This window comes from Xiphophorus couchianus, chromosome 10 (genome assembly GCF_001444195.1).
Source record: "Xiphophorus couchianus chromosome 10, X_couchianus-1.0, whole genome shotgun sequence".
Lineage (NCBI taxonomy): Eukaryota > Metazoa > Chordata > Actinopteri > Cyprinodontiformes > Poeciliidae > Xiphophorus > Xiphophorus couchianus.
Window position 1 is genome coordinate 4,501,112 of NC_040237.1, and position 17,422 is coordinate 4,518,533.

Here is a 17,422-nt window from a genome sequence, read left to right on the forward strand (position 1 = left end):
ATATCCATTGTTAGGAAATATCTGATTTTGTGGTGGTATGCATGAAATCATTAAATTATTGAGATATTTTAAATGGAAATCTAGGCATGCTTCTTCCAACATCATCATTGGATGATGTTGTTTATCATCCAATGATGATAAACAACAAGTTTATCATCATTGGATCTGTCAGCAAAAAACAAGAGTGAAACCAACACCAAAATGGTTCACCAGTCACCAACATTCTAAATTTACCAAAATAAGGGTTGATTTTTTTTTAGAATAAAGAAAGGAATTGTGTGACATTATGCTGCTGCAATACATTTATTTTGACGGTTTTTACAACTTTTCACCAGGGGGCCAATAATTATGGATACGGCTGTAAACATACCTCTTCTGCATTACTATTACCTCTTCATGAGTCAAAAACTCAAAGACAGAAGTGCCACCAACAGCCTACTGGCAAATTGATAACTGTTCATAAAACCACTGAGCAACAGTTGAGAAGTGGATTGTAATGCTGTTTGTTCATTTGCATTTAGTGGTCACAAGTTAGCAGCAATTCTCAGATAAGGGAGCAAGAAACCACATCTTAGAATAACTACTGAGAAACACTTGAAATGTCCTCACACTATGATACATTTCTCAGACATTGATCAATTTCTTATATATATTTAAATTATATTATGAAATACCTTCAAACTATTCCTTAAAGATTATGGACAAAGGACCAAGACAGTGTCTACGTTACTGATTCAAACTTATCAGCTATTCAGGTATTCAGTTGTTGATTCTCAAATGGCAGCTTCTGCTGGAATGCGGCTTTTCCTATGAACATTTTCCAATGTCCGATGCTAGTACATTGTTTGAATTGCATTATAATATCTCCGTTGCTTTTCATGGCTCGATAAATCCATCAAGCCGCAGCAATTATTTTCAAAATGTCAGTCAGAGGAAATAGAAAAATACACGTAAAATCCTGAAGAGTATAAATCGGTACAGTAAGCATCTTGTGGGAGTGACAGATCGGATTAATCAGTGAAAATCCGGTTTCTCTGGGAAAGTGCATCCGACCCGTCTGATGATCACGTTGGCTGCATAGTGTCCGGCCCGGATGCACTCCTCCAATGATTGCTCTTGGACAAGTGCAAAGAGGAATCCTGAGGAAGAAGAGCAACTGAGGTAACTTATCAGAATCAGAAGGTTCAGAATAAATCTGATTTTATTACGTTTTAGCCATGCACACAGTTCTGTTTCCTGAACAAGGCCCATGTGATGGAAGCTCTATGTAAAGCTGATTAGCATACAATTTCATACCTCCAACAAAGGCGTCTCCTGCTCCGTTGGTGTCTACAATGTCATTTTGGTCGATGTCCAAAACGGGAAACATGGTCACTTCATCACCTGTGGTCAGGAAGTAATAGTGATAGTTACTTGAAACGCCTCTAATTCTCTTTACAGTGCAAAAGTATTTATAGCCATTTAGCTTTTCACATTAAAACCACACAATTCAATGTATTTCAATGAAGATAATGGGATAAATCAACTTAAGGTAGAGAACATTATAAAAAAGAATGAAAATGATACATGGTTAAATGCAACATTTCACAAATGAATTCTTGTATGCCTGATGTGCAATGACTAATTCCACAGTTTTTCTTTGCAAAATACCTCAAATGTCAGATTAGACATTTAAATCCCTGCCATATACTCTTTATTCTGGAAGAGGATGACCCTTCGGTCCGATGTGAAGTCCTTTGCGGCCTATAAAGCAGTTTTCTTGCAGGATGTTGCTGTTTTCAGTTTCATCGAGCTTCCCCTCTACTCTGACCAGTTTTTCTATCCTTGCTGAAGAAAAGCATCTCCACAGCATCATGATGCAACCTTCATGTCTAAAAGAGTTCTGGCTGTGCGCGGGTCACTTTTCTTCTTGTACAGGTGTATTGTTATAAGCGGGAGTGAAAAGCAATGCAGAGAACACTGTTAATTTTTTTTATTTCTAAAACCAGTTAAAACCTCGTATCATTTTCCTTCCACAGAATAATTATGAACCACTTTGTATTTTGCTTTAGCACATAAAATTACAATAAATGCATTAAAGTTTGTTTGTGATTTCCTGAGATTAATAATGTTAAGTAATCACTTAGCTGAGGATAACATTCTGCTGTGTGTGAGAGCATTTTTAGTTTGAATAATCATATGTGAAATATTAGAAGATCTTTGAACTACAAACAGTTTGAATCTGGAACAGCTCAGATTAGATTAACAGCAATGCTGCCGCTCAGATGTTCGTCCTCCTAAAGAAAACTGCTTCCCACATCACACACTTGAAAATGTTTTTACTTTTCCTCACTCCTGTCAACCTTAATGCTTGGTGTGGACTTTTATGCCCCCCTTGGGATAAACTCTTTCAGCTTTGGTGATCAAATATGTGCAAAGTTAGAGAGCGTCAGTGCTAGAAGTGGTTAGTTTGTCCAGAGCCAGATGGTTGACTGAAAAATAAATAAATAAAAAGGATAAATAATAAAATATAAATATAAAATACATCCAGATTTACTAATATTGTACATATTCACAACTACAGCTCATCTGAAAGAACTTTATATAATGAGAAAACTAACATTTCACTTTCAATAACTACTCACAGCCACTGGGGAAAAAACTGATAAGAAATCAGTACATAATCAAGGTTTTTTTCTTACCAATAAGGTGATTTAATATGTACTTATGTTAGTTTCAGCTGAATATTAATGTTTGTTAACAGCAAAGTCAGCTTTTCTTCAGCTCAGTTTCTAACAGCAACAATATTATAATGTTCATTCCTTTGCAAGTCTTGAGTGGTTCTGTGTGTTTGACCAATCAGTGAGAGCAGCAGTGAAAAGTCTCTTCTGTTAAACTATTTCCTTACATGATCTTCCAACAATCACTTTACGACACTTCAATATATTTATCTGGTGTTCCATGTTATAAACCAAAACAAAACAGTGCAAAATTGTTAAATGGAAGTAAATTGAAACAAGATTTTTTATTTTTTAAAAATCAAAATCTGAAAGGCGTGGTTCACTTTTGTATTGAACTCTCCTGATTCATTACTTTGTAAATCCAGCTTTCATTGCAGATAAAGCTTTAATTTTCTGGGGTTTTGACACAATTTCTCTGCTGGATTTTGTCTGTGAAAGGCACTTAGATAAAACTTGCTGTCTTGCCTACTTTTATATTAACTTCTTTTCACTTCTACATGAATTATTTTTAAAATACCATCAACGTATTGAAAAAAAATCAAATACAAGCGCTTATAAAAAATTGCTTCTTCTAGGCAAATGGTTAGCCTCTTCAACATTGACAAATTCTATCATAGACAGTTTACCATTACTACGCACAGGAGCACAAATATTTCATGCTGATGGTGTCATTAGTTTAATAAAAAGCATGACGGAAACTATCATTCTCAACATGTTTTTAAAAGTTACTCTTTTCTATAAGTGACCAAATAGAAGATGGATGAAAATCTAGAGGAAATATTAACTTTTCAGACGTGGACAAGCTTTACGCGCCTACTGTTTTGGATTAACCGCAGTGCGAGGTCAGTGTAGTGGTTTCATTTTAAAACTGAATCCATAACATGAGAGTCTTTTTATTATTTTCAGAGGATTACGCTGAAATCACACACTGCTTCAATTATCAGCAGTGTGTGAACTTCAAAGACGCTTCCAGCTTAAAGTGGAGAGAGGGGTGGAAGGAAGAGGAACAAAAATCTACCAGATGACAAAGTCTTGAGGTGTAGAGTGACATTAAATCAGCAACTTATGTCAGAACAATGTAAACCACACACACGATCTTCAAACAATCCGAGGGCCCCGGTGCAGACGTGAACCTTCAAGAGGGTGTCGGAGACAAAAGACTGACATGTGGATGAAAGTAACAAGAGGAGGCTGACAGACCTCTTATTGAGAAGAGACGCGGGGAGTTTAAGGAGAACATGAAATAGAAAAGAACTACAAAAACTTTGTTTAATGAGGCTCCCTGCTATGTGACAAGGGCTCAGAGTCGATCTGAGCAGCAGATAAGACACCGCACCTTATCAATTTTTTAACACATTAAAGTTCCTGCCCTAAAGAGCAAGAGATAAACCTGCAGTTGAACACCTGATGTCAATGAACGAAGCTGACGAAACTCCATGTGTAGCGAAAAGCTATCAATAATGTAGCAGATTAAAGAGTTCAATGGTGTTTTCATAACAGCACTAATTCTTGTAAAAAGGAAGCAGCTGACTGATAAAAAAAAAATTACAATAAAACAAGAATCCTTTCAGGATCAGCTAATTAACAGCATAAAGACTTTGTTTAATTAAGGCCACAGATGAAGCCTGAGAGCCCTCCTCTCTCTTGAAATGATTAACCACACGTAAAATGCGTGCTTACAATAAATTTCAGCTTGTCAGTTATCCTGCTGTTGAGTGAACTGAAGTCGTTAGATGTGGTCGTGCTAATTCGACGAGCTTTGTGGATGCTTTAAAAGACTGAAACTGCTGCACTTGTTCTCCAGAGGCCGGTGCTCAACACAGCCAGGTTATCTCTCATCAGGACTCTCAACTTTGTACTTAAAAGTATTAGAACTTTGATGGTTTGTCACATATTAACCACAAACTTAAATAAAATGATTGATTTTATGTAACAAACCAACAAAATGAGACACAACTTTAAAGAGTGCTGTGCATTTGTGTTCTTCCCCCACCTCTAATTATGTTTCTTCCATATTTTCCTGTACCAAGATCCATCCATTTTTCTAGCAACTATGGCAAGCTTCTCTGTCCCTAATAAAAACAAACAGCCCCCACAGCATAATGGTACCACCACCATGTTTCACTGTGGGGATGGTGTGTTCAGGGAGGTCTGTTTTCCTCCACACATAGTGCTACATTAGCTTTCTTTCAGCAACAACTTACTTCTTATCAAAAACCTGGCTAAAAAATAAAAAATCAAGATTTTTGGAGTTTGTTTATAAAACTCATCGACATCGAGCTGTGCCTCTCTGCTGCTCCAAAACTGTCATGATGGACGGCCATGTCTTTGCAGGTAGTTGTACTTTAATCTTTCTATTGTACTTATACTGATATTAAATTGCACACATGTTGACTATTTGCTAATTCTTCTGAAGGCAATTAGCTGCAATGTATCAAAGTAACCTGGTAAGCATTTTCCATTGAAAATACATGTAAATAATTTTTTTGTTCTTCAAATCTAATTAGATGAATATCTGGTTTAAAAGTAAATATCTGTTTCAATATCTATATTATTGGTTTGAGATTATTATTATAAGTCTAAACATAGACCTATTTAAATTGTGATTGAAGAATGCAAATAAAAAGCAGGCTGCTTTACATCTTGATTACTGAGGCAGTAAGTTACAGATTGAGACATTTGTCTATGTGCAAATACAGTATAAGCCCAGAACATTCGTGAAAAAAACGTAACTGAACTGTCAGTAAAAGGTGTTGCTAACCGTCTACATCCTGCACAGCTCAACTGTTTGGGAACACTTCAAATAAATGTTTCTATCCATCTAGCCACATAAATATCTGAATGTATTTATCATTATTGAATTGGGTTTCAAAAACAAATGTAAAAAAGCGCTCAATTATTTTGTTGCTGCAACACTACAACCGAAAATTGGTAGAAATGAATAAATCATATTGTTCTAAAGTTTCTAGCATTTGTGCCTTACCACATAGTTTTTTTGTAGGTTCTTACAAATTATGTACTTCTAAGTTTATGCCCCTTTCAGATCCATTTTGATTGGTCTAAAAGTAGTTATCAATATTAATCACGGTGACAAATAGACATATTTACTCATGTCCAAACCAACTCCAAGTGCAGATTTAATGTTGAAATGAGATGTACTGCTCCCTAGGAAGGCGAGCTGAATACAAAATGCACATATTTTTATTCGTAAAAACATTTGAGAACCAGGTTAGCACAAAATTCTAATTGAATACATTGAAGATTGTGGTTATAACTTGACAAAATGTGAAAAAGTCCAGGCAGAATGAATCATTTTATAATAAACTCAAAGGGGGTTAAGTATGATTTCTCTTTGCAAAATTCACCTAAAAGTGCAAGTGAATAGTTAAACATGCTCCAAAATAAAATGTATGATCACTCCTTTTGAAACTGTTTTTACCTATCAGAGTATTTGGATTTATCACTTACAGACAGATCTGTGAATTTCTATCTTATTTCCTCGTTCAGGTTTTAGCAAGTTAACAGAGTAGACTCTTTTCAAGTCAACAGTTTGGTTGCATCTTTTAAATCATAATAACTCTTGAATTTGCCACAAAATGTTTTGCAAAGCGCCCTGTCATTGCAACCTGTACCAGAGACGATTATACAGATTCTGAATTCAGTTGTTTTTGTTTCAAACCTCTGCAATCAACACAATTACTCTTTAACACACTGTTTATGGATTAAATAACTTTCAAAGCCTTCAGTTTGGTAAAAAGTAAATTAAATGAATTATACATAAAAAATAATGCAATTCCAGTAAAAAACAAAAAAGAAAAATGAATGACTCTTTCAGCATTATTTAAAGTAGCTTGATAATCTTAATTACATTTGGTGACAAAGACATTTTGATTAGACTAATTACACAGAATCAGTTCTTCCATTCAGGCCATTATTAAAGACAATCAGAAATTGCTCTCAGTTCAGGTTAAAAAAACCCTCAAGACCTCTCCAGTGGATAACCTAAAGAACTTTGCTCGGTTGCCTGGAAGCCAAGTTTTATAGAAAGTTGTGCATTAGAAAGTAGCTTATAAAATCGGCATTTCTTTAGATACAGCTAGAGCTCAACAACTGGACTCAGGTTGGATGGATAGTTTTGATTCTTCCAAGTTAGGAGTTTGGAATGCTCTGACAAAAATGATGGGGAAACATCTCCGGTAATGAGCAAATATTTCTCATACAGGAGAAAACCAGAGCCTGACACCTTCAGTGATGCTGAAAATGCCAACAGGGAGGGACATGCAAAATCATTGCAGATAATTTTCAGTGCCCTTTTAAAGATGGTTGTTCAATACATAGATTGACATTGTTTGAAAAACCAGGCCTTGTAAGTTATTTTCAGGTTTGCTGCTGGAAACAGAGTTAACTTACTTCAGTCAAGGAGGTTCTGCTGGTCATGCTAGTAGAGATTCCTGTTAGAATCTGGAAGACTGGAAAGAGCCGAAAAAGCTTTTTTTTTTGGCTTTGACGCCAAAAGCAGCCTACACTGAGTGGACAGCAGTGAACCGTCTATCGTATGGTGACATTTTAATTGAATGCAGCAGCAAAGAGACAAAGAGTTTTAAAAAAATAAGAAGAGGATGATGGCTGTTTTATGTGCAAAACTGTGGTGCGATCAGCTGTGATGAAGCATCTGTCCCCTGCTGAAACCAGCATTAGCACTAACCCTGATGGTGAGACAGAGACGAGCAGAAACAGCAATGGAGAAAATTGTGCTGCGATATGATCCAGAGAGCATTGAAGACACTCTGCTTGACCTGGTATTTTGAGCTGTGTGTGAAGGACGTCCTGCATATTTATATGGAGCCATTTAGACTCCACAGTGATGCATGTGTGAATATTACGAGCGAACAATAAAAGTCCCAAAGTATGATTCTATGGGTTTTATTTGTCTGCAGTGATAAAGACTTACTCACGTTGGTACGCAGAAAGTGAAACTGACGGTTTTTCATACTTTGCTATTAATTAAGGAAATAATTATCTGACCCACTAGGGTATTTATGAGGCACTGACATTTAATTCTTAGATGATTTGTTGATTTTGAATAGGAAAGAAAAATAAAGCCAGACTGACAACACAGAAAAAGTAACACAAACTGATCTGACAGAGCAAAACATTTTTAAAACACATTCTCTATTGTCATATTAACTTAGAAAAAGTGAATATGTAATTGTCAATTTTGTCAAGATCAAGTGGGTAATGCAAAACCTATTTCAATTACACAAAAGGTAAATCATAGAGTACATACCTCACAATTTCTATTTTTTGTTATAGATGTCCTGATTTGTTTGTATGTTTTAATTTTTTTTTACAAACCTTCCCACTTTGGCTTCTTTTTAGCAGTAATTGATATTGAAAAGTGTATTGTGTATTGCGTATGTGAGTTTTTACTGTTTTAATAAGACTTTGTTATTATAGCCTTTTATATATTAAAACTGAAGAAGTAACAGAGGGTGTACTTTCTTTAACCATGAGATGGCAAAGTGAATAAAATTGTTTTAGCATTCAACAGGGGCTCTCTTTCTGATTTCTGACTTAGAAACATTGCTGATGAGTTTTCCAGAACATTTCCGCGAAAGGCACATCATGGTACATTAGACCTTCAATATTTCTCATTATTCATGACCACAGTTTGTATTCTGCTGCTGGGGGAAAGTTCACACAACCTCACCGATGCAAAATATTCCATTTGACTGACACGTCAACTCAAGTTACACTCCAACAATTCCCTCGCTGTCTTTAACAAAGACCTCATTGGCAAAAATCTGCCATGGACATGGCAATAAGTACTAAAATAAAAATAAAAAATCCTTCTGCCAGAACCCTCTGACTCTGTTGTTACTGGCTCACAGAACATCTGAAAACATCACTTCACTGCACTCACTTCACATTTCACAATAATGAGTCTGGCAACAATTTTCTCAATCAATAAACCTTTGCAGAACGTTTTTTTTTTTTTTTTTATAAACGTAATGCTGTTCTTTTCAATTTATTCTGGCAAAAAATAGGGGAGCAGATTGGTGGCGAATATGTGGGAGTTTTGTAAGGCAGCGCTGTGACAGGTAATGTGCACCAGCAGGGACAAAAAAAAAAAAAACAACCTCAAAAGGAATTCAAATAATTCCTTCCAGTAAGGTGCTGTATAATTGTGTGCTTTGTTAATTCACACTTCATAATTCCCTCATTACAGTTCTTGAATGGTGGTGATTAAAAGAAATTCTTTCAGCAGCCATCTCTTTGAAATGAGTATCAATTAAGTCCTTTATTACTGGCTATTCTTTTTGGCAATGACAACCCTCAGCACAGCCGTGACTGAGAAAACGCTTTCTAATGAAAAATAAGTTACTGTTAAAATAAGAGGACTTCAGCTGCTTTGAAAAATGATCATATGCCCCAGTGTTTTGATTTGGATTACTACAAGCTATATCGTTTGTGTTCAGGTGTTCGATATTTTTTTGCTTTGACAGGTAGAGCATGGAGCTGTCAAGTCATCAAAATTAATCATCTACACAAGTAAAACAATGAGTTCATTTCATATGCTGCTCTCACCGCTGAGTGAATGGGAGCTGCACATGAATATTTAGCCCAAGTGCTCGACAGAGAATCAGGGAAACATTTTTTTTTTCTTTATGTGAGAAACTTCCCAGAGAACGCTCCTTCTGGAACGGTTCCCGTTGTGTCTGAGCCAAAATCCAGGGCCTCAGAGAGGAAAGCAAGCCTCACCGCTTTTCTTGGCAAATGTCACAGGTTAGAAGTGAGCTGACATTCAATCTGTTTCCCTATCATGACCGGCATCTTTGCTCGCAAGTGAGTTATATAAAAGAGGACATATGCCCAAAATTACTGAAACCGCAGCCGAAATATCATCAGTGGCTGAGATCCTGTCAGAGAGTTTGGAAGGAGGAGTCTTCAAGCTGATGTGTCAGTGAGCAAAAGTATTCATCCCCCATCAAATCTGTCATATTTTGTCATGGTACAACCACAACAAATTAAGAAGTAAATAAAAGCTCCAAAGCTCTTGGAAAGAATATCTTAAACGTGACATGGCGGCCATTTGCATTCAACTTTCCTGAGAAAATACTTTGTAGAGCCTTTTGCTACAAGTTTTGCAGACCTGAAGACCAGTGGTGGAGACTGGTCCACCACTGGTCTTATGCATAAAAAAACAACTGTTTGCATAAGAATTGCGATTCTCATTTACGATGATTCTGAATCCATATAAAATATTTGTCTTATAAAATAGGACAAATCTGCTGGCTGTTGGTTTCCATTTTGTAACTACTCAGGACATCCTGACTTCACCACATTCACCAGTTGACAGTGGAACATAAACATGAGTCAAAAGCATCACAATAAAGAAGAAACTATAAAAATGAAAGGGAGAGAAATTCAACCCAGCCCATCTTCAATGAAGGCAAACATTAGGACTTGTTTAGTTTGAGATATGCTTTTACAGTGTGCAAGATTTGCAAAATGAAAATGAAGCACTTCAGGAACACCGCAAATATGCAAAACCATGTTACGCCATACCCGCCCATATAGAGCTCTGTGTGGTGTGTTGTGTTATTGGTCAGAAGTTTGCGGGTGTGTTTTATGGAGAAACAATGTTGATATTTCACTTTAAGTAGTCCGTCTCCACTGTCCAGCCTTTAAATCCGCAGGCGATGTGAAAACGTTTGGGGAACATTTGTACAATTCTTCACTAAATTACCACAGTGACTGTAAAATGGATAAAAACTACCCATTTGATAGAACATGTGACGTTTGCCAAAACAGCCACCACCTGTTTTGGAGGAAATTGAAATGTCATAGACAGAGGAGGCTGTCTGCAGAAAGGTGTGGCCGTCTCTCAGTGACCGTTTTGTTAAAACGAAATAGAACAGTGCAGGAAGAGAGTGAAAAAAATACTACTGTAGTGACTCCATTTGTCATTCTGCCTTGCAAAGCAAACTGTAGTAAATCATTAGGGTCCTTTGCACTCCTATAGATTAAAGCAGAAATTATTATGAAAACTAGTTTTGAATTGATATTGCACCAATTGTGCCCCCCCAAAAAACATTAATCTGAACTGAATCGTGAGGTAGTAAAAGATGTTTAGTAAACATGAATCAACTGCAAACAAATTCATAGAAAATATTCACGGTACTCTACAAAGTCCTTACTGATCTTCTGAAAGTGAATAAAAGCTACTGTGTCTATTTATTAGTGGTTGAGATCCCTCGAGAGTATCACTGCAGCCATCACCTGTTTTGGAGGAGAACTGCTTGTTCCAGAGGTGTGTCGGCTGGTTCAGCATTACTTTGCTTCCACATGACAACTATGTGCTACCTTCTGCTGGTCTATCACATCAAATCTCAGTTACGCATTCTGAACTTTGTGGTTGTAGCGTGAGGAGAATGTGAACAAGTTTCAGCTGGAGGTTGATAATTTATTCTGTTGAATATAAAGTATGTAACGCAAACATCGCACTTTATTAGCAGTGTTCAATTACCATGTAAATTACTCCACTTTCTGCTTTAACGGAAACTAAAGGAGAAAATCATTTTTGCTTCACGTCTAGTATAAGCTTCGTCCTCCATCTGACGTGATTAGCACATATAGATCGGTATCAGAGGTAAAATCTGCCTGCCTTGCCCCGTAGAGAGCTCTAAACTCTCAGAGGAGCCGAGTCAGGCTTTATCAAGTCCTTATCAGCAATTACAGCGGCAACCCCTGCTGAATGATGGTTTATTAGATCTCCTCCCTGTTAAGGTTCAGAGTGTGGTGATCTTAATTACCGCAATAATGTATAAGCAAAGGCCTGATGTAATTCAGCAGTGTCAGTGGCAGCTAAAAGAAAGAGCCATTTCAACTTGCTCCTGGCTCTTAAGCATCACATTTTAAACGGTTTTGTGTTAAAAAGCTCTGAATAAAGGGCTGAAAAAAGAATAACAAATTGACATCTCTTTTTGGAGAATTATACCACAGGGAAAGGCATTCTCCCACCCTTAATCACTATAAAATGGTTTATAAAATGGTTTAACATGACACACAGAGGCTGGCAAATGATCAAATGCTGACAGGAGGACAAATTGCAAACAAAATGAGAGATCAAGTTTATTCCTCTGGGAAATGAAAATCTTTAATTCTCTTTTTACATTGACATTTATTTGGCTGGTACAGATAGCACGCAGACAAACACACGCACACAAATCGCTTGTGTTGCACCTACGACAGCTGTAACAGCTCCACCGCAATGAAGGCACAGTCAATGACATTTATCATGTTTGCCTTTGTAGATGACATCTGAAACACATTGTCTTTCATCCAGCCAGCATTCATCATGTATTTTATATAAAGTTCACAGCGACGCACGGCTGTGTCTTCGTGCGGGAGCAATGAGGGGAGCAGGCAGGAATTATCCATCACCTCCAGCACAAACGATGGATCCTTATTCCTTTTTAACCCTCAGGCCTGTCGATAAAAAGGCTTCTTGTAAAATTCCCCCTGAAAGTAAATTCCCTTCTAAGAACCTCACTTTAGATATCAATATTTAAATTGTTATTGGCTTATTATTTATTTATATGCAGAATAATTTATGGCAAGGAAAATAATCTGTATCATCATTTATTGACTAGACATGGATTTACATTGTCTTGCAAATGCTTATAACCATTTAATCTTTCCAAAAATGGTCTCATTGCAACCACAAACTGAATTGTATCTGGATTTTAAAAGTAGTACATGTAGTACAACTGTAGTTAATTTTCAATTAACCTTTTTTTAATGAATAACAATCTGAAAAGTGTGGTGTGCTGAGACAATTATAATTGCAAGTCTTTGAAAGGATGTCTTTGGCAGTTATGCACACCTGTGACTGACATTTTTGCGTATAATTACTTGCGAAACTGCTTAAGTTCAATCAGATTGGTGGGAAAGCATCCGTAAACAGTATTGTCTTTCATATTAGATGTAGATCTGCACTTTAACTGGACCATTTAAACATTTGGTTCGAAACCAGGGGATTTCAAGTCCAGACTCCTTCGAGGGCCATTGTCTCTCAACTTTTATTAACGGTGTTCAATTACCATGTAAATTACTCCACTTTTTGCTTTAACGGAAACTAAAGGAGAAAATCATTTTTTCCAGCGTGTCTCTGCTTCAACACGCTGTTCTTGCTGAAAAAAAGTGTATCCCAAATATGTTGCTGCTGCTGCCACCATGTTTCACAAAGGGGCATTTTGTATGTGGCATAAAAAGTTATATTTCAGTCCCATGTGAATAGCTCCCTCTACATCACAGGTGTCAAACTCCAGTCCTCAAGAACTGGTGTCCTGCAACTTTTAGATGTGCCTCTGCTGCACCACACCTGAATAGAATAATTAGGTCATTAGCAAGGCTCTGGAGAACTGATCTACACAAGAAGGTAATTAAGCCATTTCATTCCAGTGTTTTGTACCTGTGACACATCTAAAAACTGTAGGACACCGGCCCTTGAGGACTGGAGTTTGACACCCCTGCTCTACATGAATAAGGCTTTAAAGAGTTTTTCCAAGGCCCTGTGCAAACCACAATACTCACAGAAGAAACTGTGATTTGCAAATAAAAATTGCGGCCTATATTATTTAAGTTTTGAAACTTCAATAAGTTTCAAAACTTAAGTTTGAATAAGTTTTGAAACTTATTGAAACACAAGAAGTTTCAAAATATTGTGATTTTGAAACTATAACCAACTTATTAGCTTTTTCAAATTTTGGTCGTTACAACTCAAGAACATTATTATGTTTCGTTGATAAGCCACATCCAGTGGGGAACTCTGGTGGCATTCAGCCAACAACACTCCCAAAAAAAGCTGGTTTGTTTTCACCACTTATTTATAGCCCAAACAAAGCAGCAGCAGCAGCAGCATATTTGCATAATGACAACATCGGCGTCCATTGTTTTCCCTCTAAGTGCTCGAACCAGCTGCTACAAGACAGCTGATGAGTGTTACTGCATCAGGATACGCCGCTGACATTTTTTGTTGCATGTCACAGCTACTATATCAGGACTACTTGAGAGTGTGTTGTGTGACCAGTGAGTGTAATATTAGGCAGATGACACAACACTAAACAATGGGTGTGGCGCGTGTTCCTCTCAGATAAATTAAATGCAATTTATGAACCACAGTGACTTACACGAATATCACGCCTGCTAAAACGTTTTATAATTTCACCAGGTTACAATCACAAACTTCATTTGAAACATTCACAAACATTTTGAAGACCAACACAAAGTAGTGAATATTTGAGAAGGGTAATAAAACTCACTATTTGGAAAAAAAAAATACAAATAAAAATCTGAAAAGAGTGTCATGTGTTTGAATTCACGTAGCATGCTGCCACTAGCACCATTTTCAAAGTTTCTCATTCTTGTTAGTTAAATAAATGACTTTCCTTCCACTAGCTTTTATTTAGGGGTATCACTTTCAGGAGACCAAATAATAATGCACAACACACTTGTAAAAATTGGCGAAATGTTAAAGTTTCTTTCCACTTTACATTATGGACTCTTGTTTTGAAAAAAGAAATTAGCAGTACTTTTGTGATTGCAACGTGAGAAGAAACTTCACAAGGCACTGTTAACTATTCAACAGAAATACAATAGCTGTTATGCTTAGAATTACTAGATGACTAGTAATTATTTAAAGATGAATTATCTAAAGAATTTTACTTTACACATTATTAATATCCGAAGGGATACTGATAAAACTGAGATGAAGAAACACACAGACTTTCAAACACAGTGGTTTTCATCAATTAGGCTGCAAATCATCTCAGCATTATGTTTGAATAAGTAACCCTGATGGTTTTCACTTGCAATTCATGACACTAACATAAGGTCAAATTTATCAACATTCATGCATCCTTTATAATGTAGAAAGAAGTTACACTAACTGATAAAGTATGTTTAGTATTGCATTCACTTTAGAAGAAAATGAAGAGGCTAGACATGTCTTTTTAATACATGATTTAAAAGACATTGCAGCCAGCCGTAAACATGATTTCATGGCAGAAAAGTTGTGTGTACAAACAAGAGTACTCCTGCTTGGTTTTGTTTTTACAGCACAGCAAAGAAAAGTCCTGATTGCTTGCCACAGCATTTTGAGTTGGGCCAAAGATGCAGCATCTTCAGCTAAAAGACAACACAGAGACTCCCAGGTGTAGAGGAATTTTTTTTTCTCAAGCTGATAACATGAGAACTCATTACAGCGGGTACAGCAAAACTTTAGTGTTCAGAAGATATATATAGCAAAAAAAATATTTAGCCTCAATGTATTGTGCTTTAAGTCTGCACAAAACAACATTTTCATATGTATGCATTTTACATTTCATATAAAATGTTTACAACAAATATATATTTGTGTGCAATTCAGCTTCTGGTTTAAAACCGCTAAAACTGTAAATTATATTTTTCTATGGTTCACAGTCCTAAGAAAAATAACTTAAGTAGTTTTCTTGAGCAACATAAAGCTGCCCGTCCCCCACATGTTGCTGAGCAGCTGGCTGAAAGAAGGTTAATACACATACATTTCCCTCGCTTGCAAAGAAGAACTACAAATTTGTCTGCCAAACAAAATGCAAAAACTGTTGTGAAAACTAAAGGAGCAGCACTTATTAGTCTTAATGAATAAAAACACAGTTTTAAAAGTACTAAATAACTTCCATTTAATCTCAGCTAGATGTACTAGTTTGACTATAAAAGGAGTAGAATGGCAAGAAGGGTTTTTAGAAAAAGCACGGGTACTTTTAAAACTATATTTATATAAAAATAATAGCAGGTGTTTATGTAATGTTTGTGCCCACAGTCTATGTATCAAAATACAGTATGTATTATATACAATGTCAACATGTAGCTTTTTAAATTTTTAAAAATTGTTTTGTAAATACCATGAAAGCATGATATTTTTTCTAAGGGTTATGTCACAATTTCAGCTTAAATATGAATTTAGCGCACAGGAATATAAAATAGAAGCAACCATGATGCCTGAGCTTACACTTCAGCAAAAGGCAAAATCTATTCTGGAATGCCACGTGTAGGAAATCCTTACAATTCACTATTCCTTGACCTTTTTTATCCTTGAAAGAAACTGTCAATCCGTTGATCAACAGCACACAGTATCATAGATGTATTTCATATTTACCTTCTGCGGCTGTAAAAACAAATACTGCTTAAAAGGGAAAATAGGTCAAGGGGAATATTTTTAGAAGATTTGCATAGCAAACTGCAAATTTATCATCATCAAAATATCAGCATCCACAACATTAATATAGCAAAGAACTGCTTGGACTGCAAGAATTAATAGCCAATTAAACAAATGCCATGCATGACATTTGCCAACAATGTTACAGGCTTTTCTGATATGGTGTCCCATGTACCAAAAAGACAGGCATCCATCAAGCTTTTACTGGCTGATTCCCTATGTGTTCCAGTTTTGTTTCCAGACAACAACAAAAAAAGATCAACATTTACCACAGTACTGAATTACAGGCTATTTAACTGAAGTAGGAGTTTATTCCCATTTTACGCTTTCTATTTTCTGATTTAGACTAAACTGAAGAAAAGTAAATAAAAAAACATGCATTTTAGATCAGTTTGATTGCTTGATGCATCACTATGTAATAACACTGACAGCAACTAGATGTAAAACAAACACAGTGAAACTGATCACTATTTAAATGTATATTCTAATAATCTTAATTTGAAAATTCTGGACCCATCAGAAGACGCGGTTTTGAATCACTTGTATTTCTCTTGTAACTGTACCCTTCTGTGGGCCCCAGTGATGATTGATATGTTACCTACAGGCCAGCTCTCTCCATGCTCTGCTAAAATGAACTGAACCACAAGGGCAAAGAGGAGAGACACCCTGTGGCTCCAAACAAAGGCAAAGGCTCGCAGTTATTATCTGAAACTACCACTGCTTTTCCCACTGCCCAAAACTGCAATCACAGTTAGCATTCAATGTAAGATCTTAATTTTATTAATATTAAATGTAATTCTTGTTTCTCTCTTGTCAATGTTTCCATTTTAAAGGGGTGTTTATTGAGATTCACACTGATTCTATAAACTTAAAACCCTGAGAAATATAAAGAAATCTTTGGTTTCTTCTTCTAGTGTGTAGTAAACATAACTTCCTGGAAGAGTAGGATTTATTATTGATTTTGGTGGCTCATGAGGCTTATTGGTTTATAAGTATATAAGTTAACTTAATATCGTCACTGTTCTGGTCCCAAATATATCCTGTATTAAGAGGAAATGGATTGACTTTAGTGAACAAGCTCTGTCCACTTCTTCCAAAGGTCACTCTGCAAGCATTTGGCACAGGAAAGAGAGAAAAAGAGGGCAGGATGTTAGAGTTGAAGCATTAAAAATTGCCAAGGACCAGCCTGGAGTGTATTCAAGGCAAAGTTAGAAGTACTTCACAAATCAATGGCTGCTCTCTGCATCCCCCACACTTCTTTTATGCTCTGAAATGACAGAATGTAGAGCAAGCATTCTTGTCTTTTTTTAAACATCTGGCGTCAATATCAGAGCTTCACTTCAAAGACATTACTGATAACACTCTGGCCTCTCCAGTCATCTATTTAAAGCTCTGCTCTCTGCAGTTTGGAGATATAGGGTTTAAGTGAAGGGTAAATATG

General features: G+C 36.3%; 1 protein-coding gene across 3 annotated transcripts in view; it reads right to left on the bottom strand.

The window, feature by feature from the left end:
• Positions 1 to 279: 279 nt before the first annotated feature.
• Positions 280 to 17,422, bottom strand: part of LOC114152210 (adenosine kinase-like) — a 171,172-nt gene continuing 154,029 nt past the window's right edge. For 2 of the 3 annotated variants that reach the window (XM_028030022.1, XM_028030023.1), the window contains exons 10-11: positions 1,297 to 1,383; positions 280 to 1,139 (exon numbers count right to left, since the gene is read on the bottom strand). In XM_028030022.1, coding sequence (XP_027885823.1) covers positions 1,015 to 1,139; positions 1,297 to 1,383 — 212 coding nt within the window. In that variant the 3' untranslated portion in view covers positions 280 to 1,014. Of the gene's footprint in view, positions 1,140 to 1,296; positions 1,384 to 14,715; positions 17,249 to 17,422 lie in introns of those variants that run through there. The other variant, XM_028030024.1, reaches the window with a different exon arrangement.